This window comes from Metopolophium dirhodum, chromosome 7 (assembly GCF_019925205.1).
Source record: "Metopolophium dirhodum isolate CAU chromosome 7, ASM1992520v1, whole genome shotgun sequence".
Taxonomy (NCBI): Eukaryota; Metazoa; Arthropoda; class Insecta; order Hemiptera; family Aphididae; genus Metopolophium; species Metopolophium dirhodum.
In genome coordinates, this window is record NC_083566.1 from 12335801 (window position 1) to 12356573 (window position 20773).

Sequence of the window (20773 nt, forward strand, 5' to 3'; positions counted from 1 at the left end):
ATCGTGTATAGAAAATGCTAATATAAACATTCAGTCAAAATTTCATGTACCTACGGTCATTTGTTTTAGAGTTGCACCAAAAACCAAAATCGACGATTTTGACAGATTTTGCGTAAATATTCCCGGTTTTTCTTAATTTTTCTTTTGTTTTTCACGTCGTTTTTAAAAACTACTGAGAAATTTTTACTTTTGACCTCCTAAAGTATCAACTAGATTCATTTTCCTATCAGAAAAGTTACTGAAGAAAATCTAAGCATTTTTACTGTCCTTAAATGTGATGATAGACACAAAAATAAAAATAATTAAAAAAATTAAAATAAAAACACTTATCATTGTAAAACCAATACATTCATCGCTTCGCAGACCATCTTCGCTCGAAATCATTATTCGTATACAGTGATTTATCATTGAATTCAATTTTTAAACAACCATTACAGCGACTTACTTAAATAAAGAAGTACATATCTATTATACAGCAGAGCAACTTCTCCGTTTTTTTAGATCAAATACAATACAATATGTTTTAATTGTAAATTAACAACAAATTTAACTGTAATTCCCACTAAAACCGATTAAAAATTAATAATAGATACGATAGAAAAAAAAATCATTTAAAAATAGTAAATACTTATATGCACATTGAATGTCATTGGAATTTTATAATGTTCTACATTATTTAGATGTAATAACATCAATGTTTAAACCTGAGAAACTTTATGCACTTCCAATATTTTTACATTTTATGAGTAGGTAGGTATTTAGTTATTTAAAATATACCTATCTACTTTAATTTATTATCAATTTAAAATACTAGCAACAGTTTTAGGCTGTACTTTGAAATCTTAATTCTTGTTGGTCGTGGAATTTTACAAAAGTTCCCTTTTGTTAAATGTTTGGAAATTTTAGTGGTACTTTTGTGGGTACACAATTTTCCAATTAGGTGCCTATTGAATTTTATTAAACTTTCATCAAAATATGCAAAGATGCTATTAAACATTTAAACGCCACTATAAAATAATAGAATATGTATTGTATATGTAACTTTTAGATATGATTATAAAACATAAAGATAAAAACGTGCCAAAATTAAAAGTTAATTGAGAACTGGTAAATGTTAATATCCACATGGCACTTATCGCATCGGTTATATTATATAGTTATTAGGTAATAATAGTAATTCAGTGGTTACAAGGGAACACGATGCTGTAGCTTCAATCTATTATCAATATTAGATACATCAGGACTAAGGCCCAATACTTCTCTTTATAGAATTTCTCACCTATCAACTTCAACATCCAGTTGAAGATTAATAACAGTTAGATTATATAATTTTATTGGAACGATAAGTTCTTGATTTACTGCGATAAATATTTATTTTGGCATGAATACCGTTACTCTAGGATAATAAAATAATTGTTTCCAAGTATAATTTTAATTTAAAACTATACATAAGTAGTTAAATTAAGTATATATTACCAAAAAAAAAAATGACATAAAAATATACGTTTTAATTGCCTGTATATACCCGGGAACGATTCCGCCGTTTTAGTAACCATCTGGTAATTTCCTGAAGTGCCAACCCTAATTATGCTTCGTAATTTTCAATGTTTACATGTTGAGTTCTACACCGAGCGGACATCGGAGCTCAAATGCCTTATCGTATTGACTGTTAATATAACGGCGCCCCCGAGTTAATTATATACGCATGTCAACAACCACGTGGTATAAACCATATTATAGCTGTGTTTGGAAAATAAAACAATTAAGGTATTTATTCTTTCTACAGCAGGTTTGCTCACCGGTCGCAGCGGTCGATCATAATTCATATAGGTTATTACAAGTTAACGTATAATAATTATATACTGCACGTAAGCACCTCACACAAGGCTCGTATTATATAATACTATTATAGTATTATACTTAATATGTGTACAGTTCGGTCACGGACGAGGTGCCGACTTAAAATTATACATTGAGTTTCCTCAGGGAAATAAACATTTTTTTCTTTTATCGCACGCCCCAAGAACAAGTTGGTCTCCCCGATTTTATTTTATTATTTTTTTTTTGGTGAATGCCAGTGCACGTTTTACACACACACGCACATGCATGTATAGCTAATATACACCCTATATAATATATAATTTATAAATATTATTATATAAACACGCCCGTCGCTATCGTTTACATTTCTTATCACCTTGGTACATAGACATATTATAGTACATAGTTGTATAATAATATATAATATAACTAAACTTATTAATATACCTAGGTGCTTAAATATTGCATAGAACCAAATAACAACTAAGCGGCAAGGAAAAAATACAAAAAAAAAAAATAACCGAAAACAATTTCGGGTACCCACCTTTCTTCGGCGATCTCTTGGGACTTGCAAATGTGTTGCGGTGGCACCGTTGTCCACTGTTCGGCCAATGACACCATCCCACCCGCGTCCATCAGACCGTACCCGAATTTGTGACTCACTATAAAAATACGCAAAAACAAAAACAATATAAATACATGATAATATATATCCCCTATATTACGGGTATGTGGTATGTCACACAATACATAATAATATACACGAGTATTTACGTTTACGGTTATTTTCCGCGTTCAGGTACCTAAGTGTATATATATATCTCATTAATATATAATGTATGCGACGCACACGTCCAACATGTTACGAACAGGCTTAGGGTTAATTGCATTCGATTCGGTTCGCGGTTTGCGGATCCTGCGAAACGTCACAGCAGCTAAATAGAATTTATTTTTTATTTTACGTTTGTGGGTTTTTGAACGTCCATAAAATCGTGGTGATGAACACGAACCGTTTGAATATATAATACGAGTTTTTATAATTTTTTTTAACGAGTAATTGAAACGTACACGAGTAGCAATAAATTTCAATATTTTCATACTGTTTTCCACTGGATTAAAAATAAGATTTATAGGAATAATATTAAATAATATTATTATTATTATTATTATTATTATGTGTCGGAAAGTAATGCGTCTAATACTTTATATTTGACTTGTATACGGTCGTAGTTTTTACGTGTGAACGACATGCATTCGAGTTTGAGCAATCTGTTCGAACACTGCATGGAAACGAGAAAATTAATGATCCATCTCAAAATCAATTATGTGGTTGAAATAAATAGGCAACTGGAAAAGTAGACTTGCTGTCTTAAATGAAAACGCATTTGTACATAAAACTGCACATTATATTAACTCAGAAAATGTAACTCAAATACAAAAATTAAATGTCTCTGACGAATAGTGATACACACACTTATACTAGGTACATATATGTTACTTGACATTGGAGTAAATGAAGCATTTATACTACCCCTACTACTCCTCCTGAAAGTCAATTAAAAAAAAAAAATAGAGACTTATCCATGCATAGATATTATTCTCAGTGACTTTCGATCAAGAAAACAGTGTCATTAGGTTTTATTTATACTTTCTCGATAGAAGATCACATTATTGATTGTGTTTTAGTTTTTCCGAGAAATTAATTGATATAAAAACTTTAACCAGTAAATTACCCACGCTACAACAATTATTTTTACAGAAACTAGAACAATTTATTGATAATACCGAAGTAAAGAGGATATACTATAATAACAGATATTAAACTGATATGATAAAAAGTAGAGGGAATAACCTATTGGGCTATCTCTTAGCTCTTCACCAAAAATTTCTATGTTATTATATTTTTTTTATCAAACATATTTTTTGTAAATCTTGATCAAAATGCATATATTTTGAAAATAATTGTTTTTAATCTATAACCGTAGAAATAAAATATTATAAATTGTAATGTTATGAATATTTTAAATTTCCATGAATAATACATACTACTTATATTTACATAATTACAATAAAATATATAATTTAGATATTATAATTTGCAAAAAAATCATATTTATCTAGGCATCTCATCTGCTTTAGTATAATAGTTATAGTATAATGTCTTCTCTCAAACTGATAATTGGTAGAACTGTGTCGTTTAAAAATAATGATATACATTACATGTACTACATATTAATATATTATACGAAACTATAGAATATAGGTTATCACTTATCAGTATATAAAAAATAGTTTCATGTAATCTGGGATAGTATTGCTATTAATTAGTATATTATTTGCATTTATACATACTTTAACAGTTTAACCGTCCCTAGGATTTATAGAATTAAAACTAAAGGGGACGCAAAATTTGAACTATAATAAGAAGGGAGAATCCGTTCCTCTCCATGCCCTCTTTACCACTGTGCATAATGCAGTAATCTGTTAAAAAAATGTATTGATTTTCGATGATTGATTAAATACCTTAATTCTGTTATATTTATAATATGTCAGAAAATCGATGTAGACTTTTGAATATTTTAAAAATACTGTATAATATCTAAAAATTATTTTTGTCATAGAATAATTGTTGACGAGATATTGATGCACACATAATATGTATTATACATTTTATGTGCGCTGTAAATAACATTACAATAGGATGGGGTTAAATTAATAAAATGAAAGTATAAAAGGTAATTGGTTGACCTATATGTTTAGTTACACAGCTATTCGAGTTTAGTTGTACTTCAATGTAGAGTTGTTTGTTTTAAATTAATTTGAAATGTTTATTCATGTGGATATTTCACAGCAAAATAGATGTATTTTGATATAGTATATTACTTTTTTGAATCTTTAATTTACGAATATTGTAGGGATTTAATAAAAGAGGTTTGGGTTATGAAATTGTCATATTGCACATAATATACAAGAATTATCACGGCTAAAACATTAACTACAATTTTTTAGTAGTTTCATAATATTTAGTATGAATATAGGTATTTCAGAATTTGTTACTTATACCTAATTAGGCGAAATTATCAAAACAATTCAACTATTATGACTGATGACCATAATTTACAGTTTGTAAGTAATACTTATATATTACAATTTTGTAATTATTTAATTAATAATATTGTTAAAATAGTATCACAGTAACTAGTAAGAAGTAATAATTACACATTAAAGTTAAAATCATTAATTATGTAATAAAATTACTGTTATTTTTACTTGTAACTATAGTTTATATAGCACCAAATTCAATTGAATAAATAATATATCTACAGACTACATAAAAATATTCATACAAGTTTATGTGATTATCACTAAAATGGTACGAAATTATCAGTTAGATTTAACCTGAAAAAAAAAACATTAAAAATCTGCCTAATTGAATAAATTAAAAAGTATTGATTCATAATTGTATTAACTCTTATTAGTTTCTAAAAATCAAAGAATTTGCTATTTATGACGATATTATAATTATATGCATTACAATTTACATTTCATTTATATACGCCTAATTAACTATACATATTATACAAAATCATAAAAATAAATTATATATAATAATTACACGGGAGTTGACGATTGTTGATTACAATATGGAATTTATAATAATGTTTAAACTTCAAAATGATTAAGCTTTTAATAATTACTTCAAATATATGTTTGAAACATTTCTAGTCAATTATTACATTTTTGACCTACATTTCAATTTTCAGTTAATAATATTGATTAAATATATGAGTGTTGAAATGTTCATAATTTAATAAAAGTTTAAATATTTTGTTTTTAAAATTGCAGTTTTGTGGCTTAACTTAAGCAATTCATCAAAAGCGACATAATAATTTTAAGCGTTAACATTTAGCTGCTGCCAACAACCTATAATTATATTTATACTTACTTAAATTACCAAAGCTATCAAACACACAAATTCAGTGTCAGTATAAAAGTACAATAAATATATATTATATAATATGTGAGTGTGTATAGTTTATTAAATGAAATTGGATAAATGCCAAATTAAATGTTACAAAATTAAATATAATACAATTAACGATTTGAAAACAAATAAAATAATAAAATAAAATAAATCCACAGTTTTTAAAACATTTTTGTTTTGAAAATAAACTTAAGCTGCAATAAAATTTTTATCGAAAAAAGAAAATGCTTTTAGTAGAGCATACGACTATACTATATACATGACGTCATGCTTAAATTAATACATATAAATCCTTTTAGTTCATTGGATTAACTAAATAATGTATACTAATGGTATAAAAGTCATAGAAAAATGTAATTGTTTCGAATTGTTTTTTTTGTTTGGAAAACGAGATGGTTGGCGTAATTGTTTGCTTACGCCGTAGTTATATAGAGCGTTAAATTGTTCAAGCAAAATTAATGAAAAAAAAAATAATACTAATAATAAATCGGTTTTTGAAGACATATATTGAAAATCAGAAAATATATATATTTTTTTAGCTTATCAGAAAAAATGGCGTTGGTTATATTGCCCAAACCGAAGAAATATTATTTCGAAAACAGAATTTTCTTCAATGAGTTTATTGTGCACTGTCGGACAGTCACGTACACATGCCACGGGAGGCCACCAACGACCAGTGGTCAAGCACAGAGTATAACTTTCTACCATTCCCCCTATCAACCACTAGAGTCGGTAATGGGGCATGGATATTTCACGATCTAGCCCTCCCACCATCAACGCAAAACTATATGATACATTTATTGTATAAGTGTGTATGTGTGTGTGTGCGCGCTTTATATATATTATCATTATATAGGTATGTATATACTATTGTATACTATAATATTTACTATACTACTTTATTTTAGTTTACCTTTACGACCCACTCCGTTGGATATCCAACCTCCTTCTCGTTCCAGTGGTGCCGATTTGGACGTGAGCACCACAATGTATTGCATATCACGCCATGTCAATGCAGGGTTTGCTTCGAGTGTCAGTGCGCAAAGTCCAGCAGCTAGCGGAGCCGAAGCCGATGTTCCTGAAAATGACCCATTGACGAATGTGAAAATAATGTTTATTAATGGTAAACGTGATAGATTATGTACGATATTTAATTTATGTGAAAGTGTGTGTTATACTGTTATTGTAGGTGCATTTAATAAATCAAATAATATCAAACTGGCTAAAACGTAATTATAAAACTCCAACGTAACAATGTGGGAAGCAGAACAATTATGTAAAAAAAAAAAAATTATAAAATTAAGCACAAACCGTTTAAATTATTGAAGGAAAATCAACCTAAGTGGCTCTATTCAGGAATTTGGCAGCAATAAGAATAAATACGTGTAATTATTCGTACGAACAACGTTACAGCCGTGCGATAGGCACCGCGCCCAAAATAATATATAACTTTATGTACAACTGTTAATTGATTAGCAAACAATTTATCGAGACGATAAAAACTCAGAACAGAAGAATGCTTGAAATATTGTTTTTTGAATAACACATCCCCGTGTTGGAATATAAACAGGAGTTTAATCTAAAACGATGTACAAAAGTTTGTCAATACTCCAGGGACGACAACCTGTAGATGTGTTAAACAACTTTATTTAAGGAGTTTAATATACGGAAACTGAGTAAACAAAAACAAAAAAATACGCGTACATGTATACTTGTACGTATATTAATAATTCAAATGAACGCAAAAGTCCTTTTTCCGATTTAATTAGAAGAAATTAACTGTCGTGAAAAATAAGTCCAACGAATAAACAACTAACAACGACTGCGTGAAACAATTTTATCCATGTCACGGATCAAATAGATAATAATAATATATAATATTAATTCTGTGTTGCGTTACAACATTTAAAATCAAAATTACCAGTATGTTCGACGGTGCAAATGTGATCGGGTCGTAATTTGGCATCCATGTCCACGGTGGCCACGCTTTTGTCGTGTCCTGGAGTTCCAGAACTATAAGTGGTCGCTAGCGTAGATGAACATTCTTCAAGGTACCACGGTTTGTATCTAAAACACATAACACATATACGATTATATAAATGCATTTAACTCAATCCTTATACACGCACGCACGATGAGAAGAAGTTATTTTTTTAGTTTGAAATTTGCCTAACCCCTAACCTTTCTAATCTCCTCAAAATTGCAGACTATATTAAATAATTAAAAAAAAAACAAAAAAAAAAAAACAGGGAACTCGCTCGGTTGTATAGCCGCAATTTTGAACGTATAGATTGTAGATACATCGTCATTCCAGCAGAGTATTGGTAATGGATAAATAATTGTATAAATTATTTCCTAGAAAAAGAGATGAGTAGCATTTATTACTAAGGATTGTTTATCTTATATTATATTCAAACTTGACTAAGAAGCAAACATTTTATTTACATATTAAACGAAAAAACTTAAAAAAGTAGGGAACTGTATAAATAAAAAATAATACATATTATTTCATGTATAAAAAATTTTAGTACCTATATAAATATTTGGTAAACATTTAAAATTTATACGGTTATTCGTTCGGAAAAAAATTAATTTTGTCAAAAACTACTTTTACGTGAATATTCCAGGTTTTCCGGTTTTTTTTTGTTAGTTTTTCCCTTTTATTGTGAAAAGTATAAAGAATTTCTTACTTTTGATGCCTACACTCTACAGTTCCAAACCAGGGTTTAAATCAAACTAAATTTAATACTAGATAGTAGATAACACCCTTAATGTCGAAGTTAGAACCAAATTTTTACTCTTAAATGGCTAAATGTGATGATAAAAAAAATGCTCCGCACAGTATTTATAACCAATACAATAATAACAATCGATAAACATAAATTAATTTCTAAGTTACATTGTGTATGATAGATTATAAAAATATAAACGCTTGATGATATATATACTAGGTACTGTCTCCAAATGAAAGACTAATACTTAATCGCATCCGAACACAATAAAGATACGAAATGATCCTCATTGTAGAAATTAAGCTTTGAGAAGGCTCATAGCTATAATAAGCATTGGAATTAGATAATACGATACATTTAACGTTATAGCAGTAAATTACAAAATTATTAAAACACTGCAAATGTTATTAATTTTTATAGTAAAATATTATAAGAGAAAATACTGAGTTAATAATCAATTAAATAACAATAACATACACGCCATGTTTGTTGTTAACGCTAAATACGTTTCATTATATACAAACTATTGATAATATTCGATATATTTACATATAAGTTATTACCTACTATTAATACTTGTAAGTTGTAATGTACTGCGCTATTATAATATTAAAATAGTCTATGGACAAAATTCAAAATAAAAGTTCCACATTTTTAATACTCTTTCAATCATAATACATTTGTTATTGCATTAATAATTATTAATTATGAACGGACATCGATAACAAATTACACACAATTTATATATTTGGTTTTTTAAGCTTCAATAGCTTTATAATTTTGAATTTGAACTTTCTATTAACGCATTATTTTTAAATTAATAGTAAGATGTAATCTCCTGACCCAGGTAGACCAAAATTTAGATGCGTTATTAATAGACATGGCTAAGTTGAGGGTGTTGTACATAAATGTATAACTGATCAGATAATCTTTCACTAAATTCACTAAAGACGATTATTTATTAATTGCAATCTATTACAAAGTCTTTGAAATTGAGAAACAATTAAAGGATAATGCCATTAATATTATTCTGATTTTCATACTTAGGTAATATTTTAGTTTTTAATTATCATAACAATAGTTAAAAAATTAGATAACAGTTATAAAAAGTTGTTCAACAAACAACCAATAGTAATAATACGCATTTAAAAAAGAATAATATATAAAAATAGATTATTATCAAATAATTTTGGTTTTTGTTAACATTTACCAAATCAAATGTTTTATAATTCACATAGGTAAGATAAAATATTACTTTTTCATTAGATACTAATTAATTCAATACTTAGGATACTTGAAATTGTTGTATTATTTTTTGCCGTAAAATGTTTAATATATACATATATTTAAACATTTAAGGATAGGGGTATACAGTAACATTGCTTTAGTGTTGAAAAAAAGAGGAAATTAAAAAAACGTATTGTAATACTGACAACTTTCATGCTCATAACTTAAAATAGTATGTTACTATTTTTAATTTAAAATAATTCGCTCAAGAGGCATTTACTGGAAAACAGTCAAGTATTGAATTACAAGTCAGACTCAAAAACATCAAAAAGATAATATTACAGCAAAATACCAATAACGTTCAAATGTATAATGTATATATACTATATACATGACCCTACTTAAATAAGACAAAGGCATATTAAAATCAACGAGCCTCAATCATCTGTTGTCTTCGACGTGGTCCGTTTTCTATTAATTTCTATGTTGAGATTTTCACAAGTGTGCTTATCATAAAACGATCTCGAGAACGCACTCGACATTGAGTGTTTTTCTCAGATATCTTTATGCTTGGTTTTTGTTTTGAAGTTCAATTATAACATTCGTTTCTTATTAAACTGATGTTTACACAATAAGACGGTATTCTCAATATAACTTTTACTTGAATTATCATTACACAAAGTGTTTTGCTATTGTACAGGGACAAACTGTATCTACACGGCTACACTTTATGCCATGCATATTTGTTTAAAATCATCAATCCGCTGGCTTACCCGCAGACTGTTGCATCGGATAAAGTTTTTATTTTTTTTCATTATATTTAGTTTATTGTGTTTAAATTTGTGTACTTCTTTATAGCGACGTCACCATCGGTGAATACTGAATATCATGTTTTCTGTCCCGATAAACAGTTTATATATCAATCCTGCAATAATAAAAAAAAAGAAATGTTTGATCGTAAAACGCCAACGCTTTTAGCTTAAAACAATTTCGTTTCTTATTCTACCTATCTCGTTGACGTAAACCTATTACCTGCGTATGCACATAAAACGCAAGCACCTCACTCCAATCACTCCAATCGTTCTCCACAGCAACATATATTATAACGCGGAACCAACGAATCGACCAATCCGGTGGACAAGCTTGTCGTGGTAAGATATACGACGGCGCGTCGAGCAGTGATTGGTTGGTGCAAAGAAAGCCACTGGCCCGCTAGACCGCATTAATTAGTTTTTTAAAAATATGAGTGCGCCCCATATAAGAGCCCATGTCCCTATATTTTCAATATTTAGTTGATGCCGAATCAATATTATTTAATGCATGCCAGAAAAACAAAAAACTTCTTTTCATACTTTATTGAAAGCGTGATTATTTAATATTAATAATAAGTTATACATTTCCATCAATAGAAATCGTCCTAAAAATTGTAATATACAAATATATAATGTAGGTACCTACTGGGTACTCTGTTCAAATTGTAGGGTTGTGAACGTTCGTTCATAATTCTAAAAGGGTAGGTAATAACATATTAGCTCATGCTCATCACTAGAAATTGAAAAAATTTCATAATAATATTATTCCTCTTACATATGTATATATGTACGGAGTCTGAAGTTGCAATAAGTATTGAGTAGAAAGATTTATTTCAAAGATTTGCAAATGATAAAACATGATAAGAATATTATGATTTGTTAGGAAGTATTTGTAAGGAATTAATTAGGTAAGCCGTAAGCGTACCTGTCTCGAATTAAAAATAATAATATATAAGTTTTGTTGAATTTTTTGTGAACATGTGTAGAATAAACATATTACAATATACAAATAATATAAATATTATACATAATATACAATATAAATATATTTTTTTATACATGATTCACGAAAAAAACCAACTAAAATTGTATATATAAGTAGATAGTTAATTGTTTATCAAATCTACACAGATAAAGGCTTACAGATGAATATAGTGTGCACTGGTAAATATATATACATAGTAATTAGTACATACTTGCCTAGTTTTCAATCGGATATTTGTTTTATGTATAACATTCATGATAAAAAGTTCAGTTCAAAAATATTCAGTTTATAATTATAATAACATTTTAAGCCGTATTTATTTCTATAATACTGTTAAGATTAACTTATAACAATCAATTGGCGAATGGTATGAGAGGGGTATGGAAGGAGGAGAAAACAAGTTTGTGCTCGAGGACGTCGATTTGACTAAACAGGACACTTGCCGAGGAGATTTTTAACGTTTTTAGACGGTTTTGTAGGTAATTCATATACGCATATAAGCCACTCGTATGTAATATGTAATACGTGGACTTAAACTTTGTCCCGTGATCTCTGCAGTGTGGTGGTCACGGAGTAATAATATATATCCCGGACAAACTCGAAATGAATCGATCGAGATGCGCCAAAATAGTGGCAGCTTATATATTTTATACATAATACATATATATGTAGTATATTGTATATAGGTATATATGCATAATATACGTATACCTACATTGTATACGGCGAAATAGTATGCATGGTCCGAAACCTTTCACAAGTATATGATTTCCTCACGACGAGTTTTGCAGCAGTGGCTCAAGGGCTGAAAAGCCTCGGGCTTTCGCGAGGAAACTCCGGACGTGACACTCCGAATGTATAAACTATATACGTATACACATTTTGTGTACATGTAGCTGGCTCGAAGTTTGCGTTTTTCTCAACGGTTTCTGACCCCCTGCCGGGTTTCCGACAATAAAAGAAGATTTTCGACGACGACACGCTGCGTCGTACGCACGCACTACAAGCTTTATATATATACTACATTATATATATATTTATATTTACACTTCCTCATCATATTGCCAACTCCCAACCCCTTCACACGCCACGACTGTTGGTCGCCGTTTCGAGCGCGCCGCCTGACATCACGCCTCCGCGTGCTACGGAAATCGCTATCGGCTAGGACTTCGGGAGATTATTGGTTGTTGAACGGTAAACACGCTGACGACGATCTTGAAGTTAATAATGAAACTCAGTTGTTGATATAGGTACTGTAGGTACATATGCTTTGTATTTTCTGCAATATAGGCATTATTATATGCCTACAGGTTTTAATTTTGATTTTATAAAACGACATCTTCAAATCAAATTTCAATGTGTCCCTACGGATAACATATAATGATAAATTGTACCTATATAAATTTAGATTTGATATCGATGCACCGTACCTAGAACTCACAACTGAGTACTGGGCCTTTTAAAAATAAAATATTCAATCTTTTTCGAGAAATTTGGGTCCAAACATCTGACGAGTACAAAATATTATAGTGTTTTCAGTTTTGATATCTTAATACAAAAATTACGATAATAATGTTTTTAATATTTGGTGTTTTGTACAACCAATTCACACGGCGATATCAGCTCAGTCATATTCTTAACCATCGGACATAATGGAATTCCTTAATTTATTAGACATTTTAACGTTTTTAATTGAATTCGTTACACGAGTATAAGAGTTTACACGGAAATACTATTACAAAATATTACATTATTCATAATTTAAGCTGATGATGAAATCATTTGCACTTTAAACAATTAGATAATAAGTTAAAATAAAGTTGCTTAGAATTATGCTTGTTTGTTCAATGTTATTTACAGTTGCCTTAACCTTAAACTTTACAGGATTCTGTATTTCTAAGTATTATTATAATAACGTGTAATGAACAACTATAACAAAGTGACAGAATGATTTAATACATCAGTTTTCCCATATAATTTATTTTTCTATTTGTAAAATTTCACGTATGTAATATTTTTATCCCTTTTTCCGATTTTTCAGTCCACTGCGCATAGTTATAAAAAAAACATTAATTTTTCATTTCAAACAGACAGTTCCATTAAAAATAAGATAATGTCTTCTACTTTTAATCACAGATCACAATAAAAGAATATTTATTTGAAGCTACAAGGTAACAAAATAGCCAAATAACACCCTCATTGCACTCAGAATATTTAAGTTAATATAATAATATACTGCATGATAATTAATAAGAATTTTAATTTATTCAATAAAAATATTTATTATCATTAGTCCTTATTGTTCACTTTTTCAGTCAAAAATATTTATCATGAAAAGCATAATTTAAAATCTAAAATTCAAATGTATCTATTTTTGAGTAAGAAAAAAACTTTAATGAATTAAGTAAATATAATGGATTTTTTTTTTTTGATCTAATTTATTTTTATTAGTCTTTATCCCGCATTGATGAGTTTATGACTTTATTATAATCTAATAATATTGTTCTATTATGCATCGAATATAAGAATACAATTAAAGTGGTCAGTAATGAGCATATTAATTCTTATATATACTTTATAATTTAGATGATGTTTTGTATACCTATTTATATTTATAAATAATATTTTAAGTTCCAATGTACAATATATAATTAATATTTTTTTTCTGATTAAACACGTAGGTATAAATATAACATAAAATTTACCTGTATACGATTTCGAATTTATTAAAAATAACTTCGGAATTATATTAGAAAATCGATAAAAAATATTGAAAATTATTATGTTTAATTTGTTTGTTTGCAAAGATTATTATTAATAATTATTTAAATAACTATTGACTTGATTATTAAATTATACTTATATATAATATAACCTTTGAGCTTTTTTGATGATATATATTATATATTGGTATAGAAAAATGTATTAATACTGTAAAGTTTATTATAGTTTATACATCCAAATATGAAGTTTTGCATTACTTACCAACTATGTCGGGTAAAGTTTGTAATTTCAACTTCATAATAATACAATATACAATATACCTATTACTTATAAGTAGTTAAGATATTACAAATCTATAAGATTAAATTAAATTAATAATTTATATACAGGAATAAAACGTAAAAATAGAAAGTTTTATATTGATTTAATATTTTAACTTTCAGAGCGGAGCGAGTGATTTTACAATGATAGGGTGTTTAATAACAAATTTTCACCCAGTCAAAAAGCTTGAAAATTTAACACAAGGTAGGTTCCTGTCGTTTCTCATGAGTTGTCTGTACTGGAATTAAATTAAAAAAAGTAGATAAGTGGATGTCGCTCTGATGTACAGTGGGTTACAAGGGGTCACTGTAATGGATGGTGTTAAATTTGAATTCAATGATATACTATCATTGTATAAGAAAAACGATTCTGAGCGAAAACGGTCAGTCAGCCTATGATATTACCAAGTATATTTGATGATATTATTGTGAATAAAGTAATTTATATATACCTAACCTATTCACGAGGAGCCTTGTTTTAAATTATCAATTCTTAGCTATAAAAGTTGAACATTTTTTAAATTTTTAACTACAAAATAATTGTTAAATTTTAAATTTTATAAATTGTTGACCTTTAAATGCTTATAAAAGAATGTGCCAATTTATTTTTAATATTTTTTATTGTAAACATTTTTTGACTTAACAAATACAATTTTTTTGGTATTTATTGAAAAAAAAACTAAAAATGCTGTTGAAAACAAATCAAAATATTTTTAAAATTTTTACCATGTATAGAAAATGCTAATATAAGCAACCAGTGAAAATTTCATGTTTCTAAGGTCATTTTTTTAATTTAACCAATAACCGAATTTGTTGAAAACCGATTCTGCGTAAAAATTCCCGGTTTTCCTTAACTTTTAGATTCTGAGCGAAGCGATGAATGTATTGATTTTACAATGATGTGTGATTTTTTTTTTATTTTTTTTTGTGTCTGTCATCACCTTTTAGGACACTAAAAGTGCTTGGATTTTTTCAACAGTAACTTTTCTGATAGGAAAGTGAATCTAGTTGGTACTTTGGGGGGTCAAAAGTAAAAATTTCCTAGTAGTTTTGCGATGTGAAAAACAAAAGAAAAATTAAGGAAAACGGGAATTTTTACGTAAAATCTGTTTTCGAGAAAATCGATTTTGGTTTTTGGTGCAACTCTAAAACAAATGACCGTAGGGAAATGAAATTTTGACTGAATGTTTACAATTGCATTTCCTATACACCAAAACATTTTCCAAATATTTTGACTTATTTTGAGCTGTTTACAGACATTGTCAATTTCCATTTTTTTTAGTTTTTTTTTCTATAAATATCAATAAAATTTTATCTGTTAAGTAAAAAAGCTTGAAAATTTAATAGAAGGCTCCTAGTTATTGTTTCAAAGGCAGATGAAAAAATTAAAAATCCTTAGTCACGGTTTTTATTTATAAGCATTTAAAGTTCAAATTTTGATAAAATACAGAAAAATCACGAAAATGAGCAAATTATTTTGAGTTGAGAATTCATAAAAATTTTTCTTTTTAAATCTAAGATTTGAAAATGTATTATAAGATTACTCATAAGTTTGTCTACCTTTATCAAAAAAAAAAAATGTCTACAAGAAACTTAAATTAAATTTTTATGAGCGTCCGAAATTCATATTTTTTATAACATTTGATATTCACTCGATTTCTCATGTAACGATTTTCTTATTTTGTTGTAATTAAAAAACGTATGACTGTAGATACTTGAAAATTCCACTGAATGTTTGTATTAGCATTTTCTATACACGATAAAATTTTGAAAATATTTTGACTCTTTTTGAGCGGTTTACGGACATTGTCAGTATTCAATTATTTAGTTTTTTTTTCTATAAATATCAATAAAATGTTATTTGTTGGGTAAAAAAGCGTGAAAATTTAATATAGGGCTCCTGATATATCGTTCTAATAGCAGTTGAAAAATATTAAAAATACATAAGCACAATTTTTTTATAAGCATTTAAAGTTCAAATTTTGACAATATTTATCAAATTTATAATTTAATAATTATTTTGTAGTTAAAAATTCAACTTTTATAGTTAAGAATTGAAAATTGAAAACAAGGCTCTTAGGCTCCACGTGAATAGGTTATATATAAATTACTTTATTCATAATAATATCATCAAATGTACTTGGTAATATCATACGCTGACTGACCGTTTTCGCTCAGAATCGTTTTTCTTATACAATGATATACAAATTTAACGCCATCCATTACAGTGACCCACTTGTAACCTACTGTACAGTAGATTGACATCCACTTACCCATATTTTTTTTTTTGATTTTCCCGGCGCTTTAGAAATCTACCGGGAATTTCAAATTTTGACCACTAACTTATATATTAGAATATTAGATAAGGATTCACTTTCCCATCGAACAAGATACTGCACACGCACACAAGCACACGCACACACACAAAGACACTCACACATTGTAAATCAATACATTCGATACATCGCTTTGCTCAGAATCTAAAATATTAAAAATACATTCCTAGTCAGAAAATGTTATATAGTGATATAGTTTTATATATTTGTGATTTAGGTTGATAGTTATAAACTTTAATAATTATACATACATTTTTATCTCTATTTTCTCTTTTTTTTTATAGGAAATTTGTATTATGTTATTGAAATAATAAATTATACATCGGAATATCGCAAGGTAAACGTATATTATATGTATAGAAAGTTAAATTATATCATGGTAGTTGTGCTAACAAATAAAAAATAATATGATTCATATAATTCTATTGTATTTAAAAAGCAAATGATTTAATAATAGACCATATGTTACACTAACGTGGATTTTTTTTATAAAATGCGTTAAATATTCAAAATTATGCTAATAACATTTTACCAACGTAGGTATATAATCTAATAAACTTATAGTGTGTTCTTATTATGATAGTAAGTAGGAAGTACATGTAGAAAGTATATTTGATTCAAAATGTTATACATTTTACTTTTTAGCCAAATAACTAATTTAGTTAAGATGTTTGACGTTTAATTTATAATTTTACTAAGAAATATGATATATTTAATTTCATTTAGAAAAACCACTTGACATTGATATTATTTTAATTAAATTCATGCAATATAATTATTTTTCTTGTTAGGTATACCTCACTATATATACGAGTTGACGAATATAAATGTCATTAAAATTGATTTATCTATAAGTAAATCTGATTAACTGAATCAGTAAATACCAAATATATATTTATCCATTCAAACATTATATTAAGTCTATAATTAATTTACCCAGTATACCAGAGAGATACGTTCTGTGAATTGTAGATTATAATAAACAGCTTATATTAGCTTACGAGAAATGGAGGACCGTATGTACACAGTTATATTATTATATAAATATATATATTTAATAAATATTTTATGTACATATATTTTATAAGTAGGTAATGCTAAGTAGTATAAGGAAATAGTTATTGATTTTGTGATTTCTCGATTTTAATTCTTATCCTGTGTTATTCAATATTTCAATTATATAAAGAATTAATAATTTAATAGTACAATAATCGTCGCTTTCATAAATATACATAATATGGATACAATAAGGAAGTAGTACATGAGTTTAACGCAATGAAAATCTTAAATTGATTAAAAAATTAAATTTTAAGTTTTGACAGAAGCATTGTCTTCTTATTCTTATATTGTTTGAAATTAATTATTGGTTATAATGAAAAAAACAATAGAATGCCTTCCAACACCGATGTTGATATAACAGATTTTCTGAGATTAAATTATTGAATGAAGATTATTATATGGAACTTGAAAAATATAAAACAAGTACCTACCTATAAAATAATAATATTAGATGCAATAGGCAATGAATATAAATTATAATTTAAAAAAATTAACTGTAATACGGTTACTACTTTACTACTTCAGTTCATCTTCGTCTCCGTTAGTATAGCATACATTGTTGTATTTCGTTACAAATGATTTTTTTAGTGAAAAATCAAAAAAGTCTTTATATAGAATCGTACACTGAACAGAATATACATATCGAAATCGTGCAGTTAATAATGATAAAAGTGTAGTTGGGGATCTTAAGAATGGATGGAGTATGTACTTCTAGTGAGCAGAGTACGATTATTAAGAAAAATGTCACCAAAGGAAAATAGAAGATAAACGATTATTAGTGATGATGAAGATTATGAGAATAATGATTTAAAAATTGGTAACATAAAAGCTGATAATGAAAAAGCAGTCTCCTTTTGTTCTGAAAAATGTGATGACTATGTAATAAAACTTAATGGTTCGGTTTTTAAAATCAATCTTAAATAAAAAAAAAAACGAATAAAAAACTGATAAAATGAATATTGAGTTTAAGAAAGTACGAAAGGATACAGATTACAGACATTGCAGGGTGCGTAAGGCATCTATCGCCAATAGACAGTGTTTTATTATAATTAAAAAAATTTGCAGTCATGCAAGTTTTCTTGAACTCAGGTCGCTGTGTGTTATATGGTGTTGATTTTTCGGCAGTTTTAAGTAATTTCTTGAAAAATTACTTATCAATTAAAAAAAAAACGAATTTTTAAAATAGGTAAAGCAGTGTCGAATTGTCACAAACCATAAAGAGGCTAAATTAATAGTATATTGTGTGGCAAGGGCGGGAAGTGAGCTATTTCAGTCGCGGGCGAAAAGTGCGGACCTCGCCTGCGGCTCGTGCCGTATTTCGCCCAAGACTGAAATTACCTTCCCGCACGAGCCACACATACTATTTTTTGTCACGCCTCTGCATTCATCGCTAACGGCAAAGGTAATGCAGGGATCTATGCAACAACTAGACTATAATTATACGACAACAATATATTTCATGAAAGAAACGATTTGGTTTTATTTATTTTAAGCGTCACGAATGGAGGTTATAATATGATTATGTGATGTAACCAAAAGTTTATAATTTGTAAGGAACCGACGACTGTAGTATAGATTTTAGTGACTTTTTGTGCAGGGTATACACGCGTCGCGCGTGAAATGTGTTCGCAGCACTTTTGGGGATTTCCACTTAACCGCTCGGAATTGTTGGGGATTTCCACTTAACCGCTCGGAATTTTTGGGGATTTCCACTTAACCGCTCGGCACTTTTGGGGATTTCCACTTCACTGCCCGACACTTTTGGGGATTTCCACTTTACCGCCCGACACTATTAGGGATTCCCACTTTACCGCCCGCAGGACGGAAAAAGGACGCTTTCCAACGCTTCAACCGCTATCGTAAACCAAACTTTCGGTGCAGGCGTGACAAAAACTATATTGAAGTATTAATTTTAATATTTCATGTAATAAGTTAATAAATTGATAGTAGGTATGTATAGTTATCTACAGAGTGATGTGATTCACCCAGTATGCTCACTTCCATTTTTTATTCCCAATAATGAATTTTATGAATTTCTAACTGAAAAATAATTTGAAAATTATCGGGATTTCGTTAATATTTTCACTTTAGATGAATATAAAAAATAATCGTTTCTATGTATCATTAATATTTTTAAACTGTTATCAAAAACACTTACCAAATACATTACACTGAATTTTCAAGCTTTTTTACTGAGTGATAAATTTTTTATCAACATAAATTTTAATTTTATCACCACAGAACACTTCTTAAATAGTACAAAAAAATTCAAGAATTATAAAAATAGTCTGATATATTTAAAAATCCCAAAAATCAAAACATTAAAGGATAACATGGAGGTGATTATGATTTGTGAATCACTCTGTATAAAGTTATCCTAACACATAATTCACATTGATAGAATAATGAACAAAAATGTAATATTGTAGTTAAATAAATTATAAACACTATTTTTTTACAGGATGTGTCTTATGTAATATTAAATTACAACAGTCAACCACATTAACTTAGTCTTTCCAATATCAAATGATAATGATAATTTTTAATGTAAATTAAAAAAACCTACCTATAGTTTATCAATTATTAATTTTTTTTTTTTTTTATTCACTTAAGCCGGCAACTATAGCCATTAACTGTTTTTGTTTGTAGGGGGGGACGGTTGTGGTTAGAACACGTTTTGTATGTGTGGAAAGGATTTATTGATAAAACCCCGGGGTGGTCACCCATCCGGGAGCTAGCAGCACCGGCCGATACGTACACTCAGAGCGTTTC

At 28.1% G+C, this 20773-nt stretch overlaps 1 protein-coding gene across 2 annotated transcripts in view; it reads right to left on the bottom strand.

The window, feature by feature from the left end:
• LOC132949721 (furin-like protease 2) overlaps positions 1 to 20773 on the bottom strand; it is a 146872-nt gene that overhangs the window by 17744 nt on the left and 108355 nt on the right. For both annotated transcript variants that reach the window (XM_061020752.1, XM_061020751.1), the window contains exons 9-11: positions 7728 to 7873; positions 6720 to 6884; positions 2366 to 2483 (exon numbers count right to left, since the gene is read on the bottom strand). In XM_061020752.1, the coding sequence (XP_060876735.1) occupies positions 2366 to 2483; positions 6720 to 6884; positions 7728 to 7873 (429 nt within the window). The remainder of the gene's footprint in view (positions 1 to 2365; positions 2484 to 6719; positions 6885 to 7727; positions 7874 to 20773) is intronic.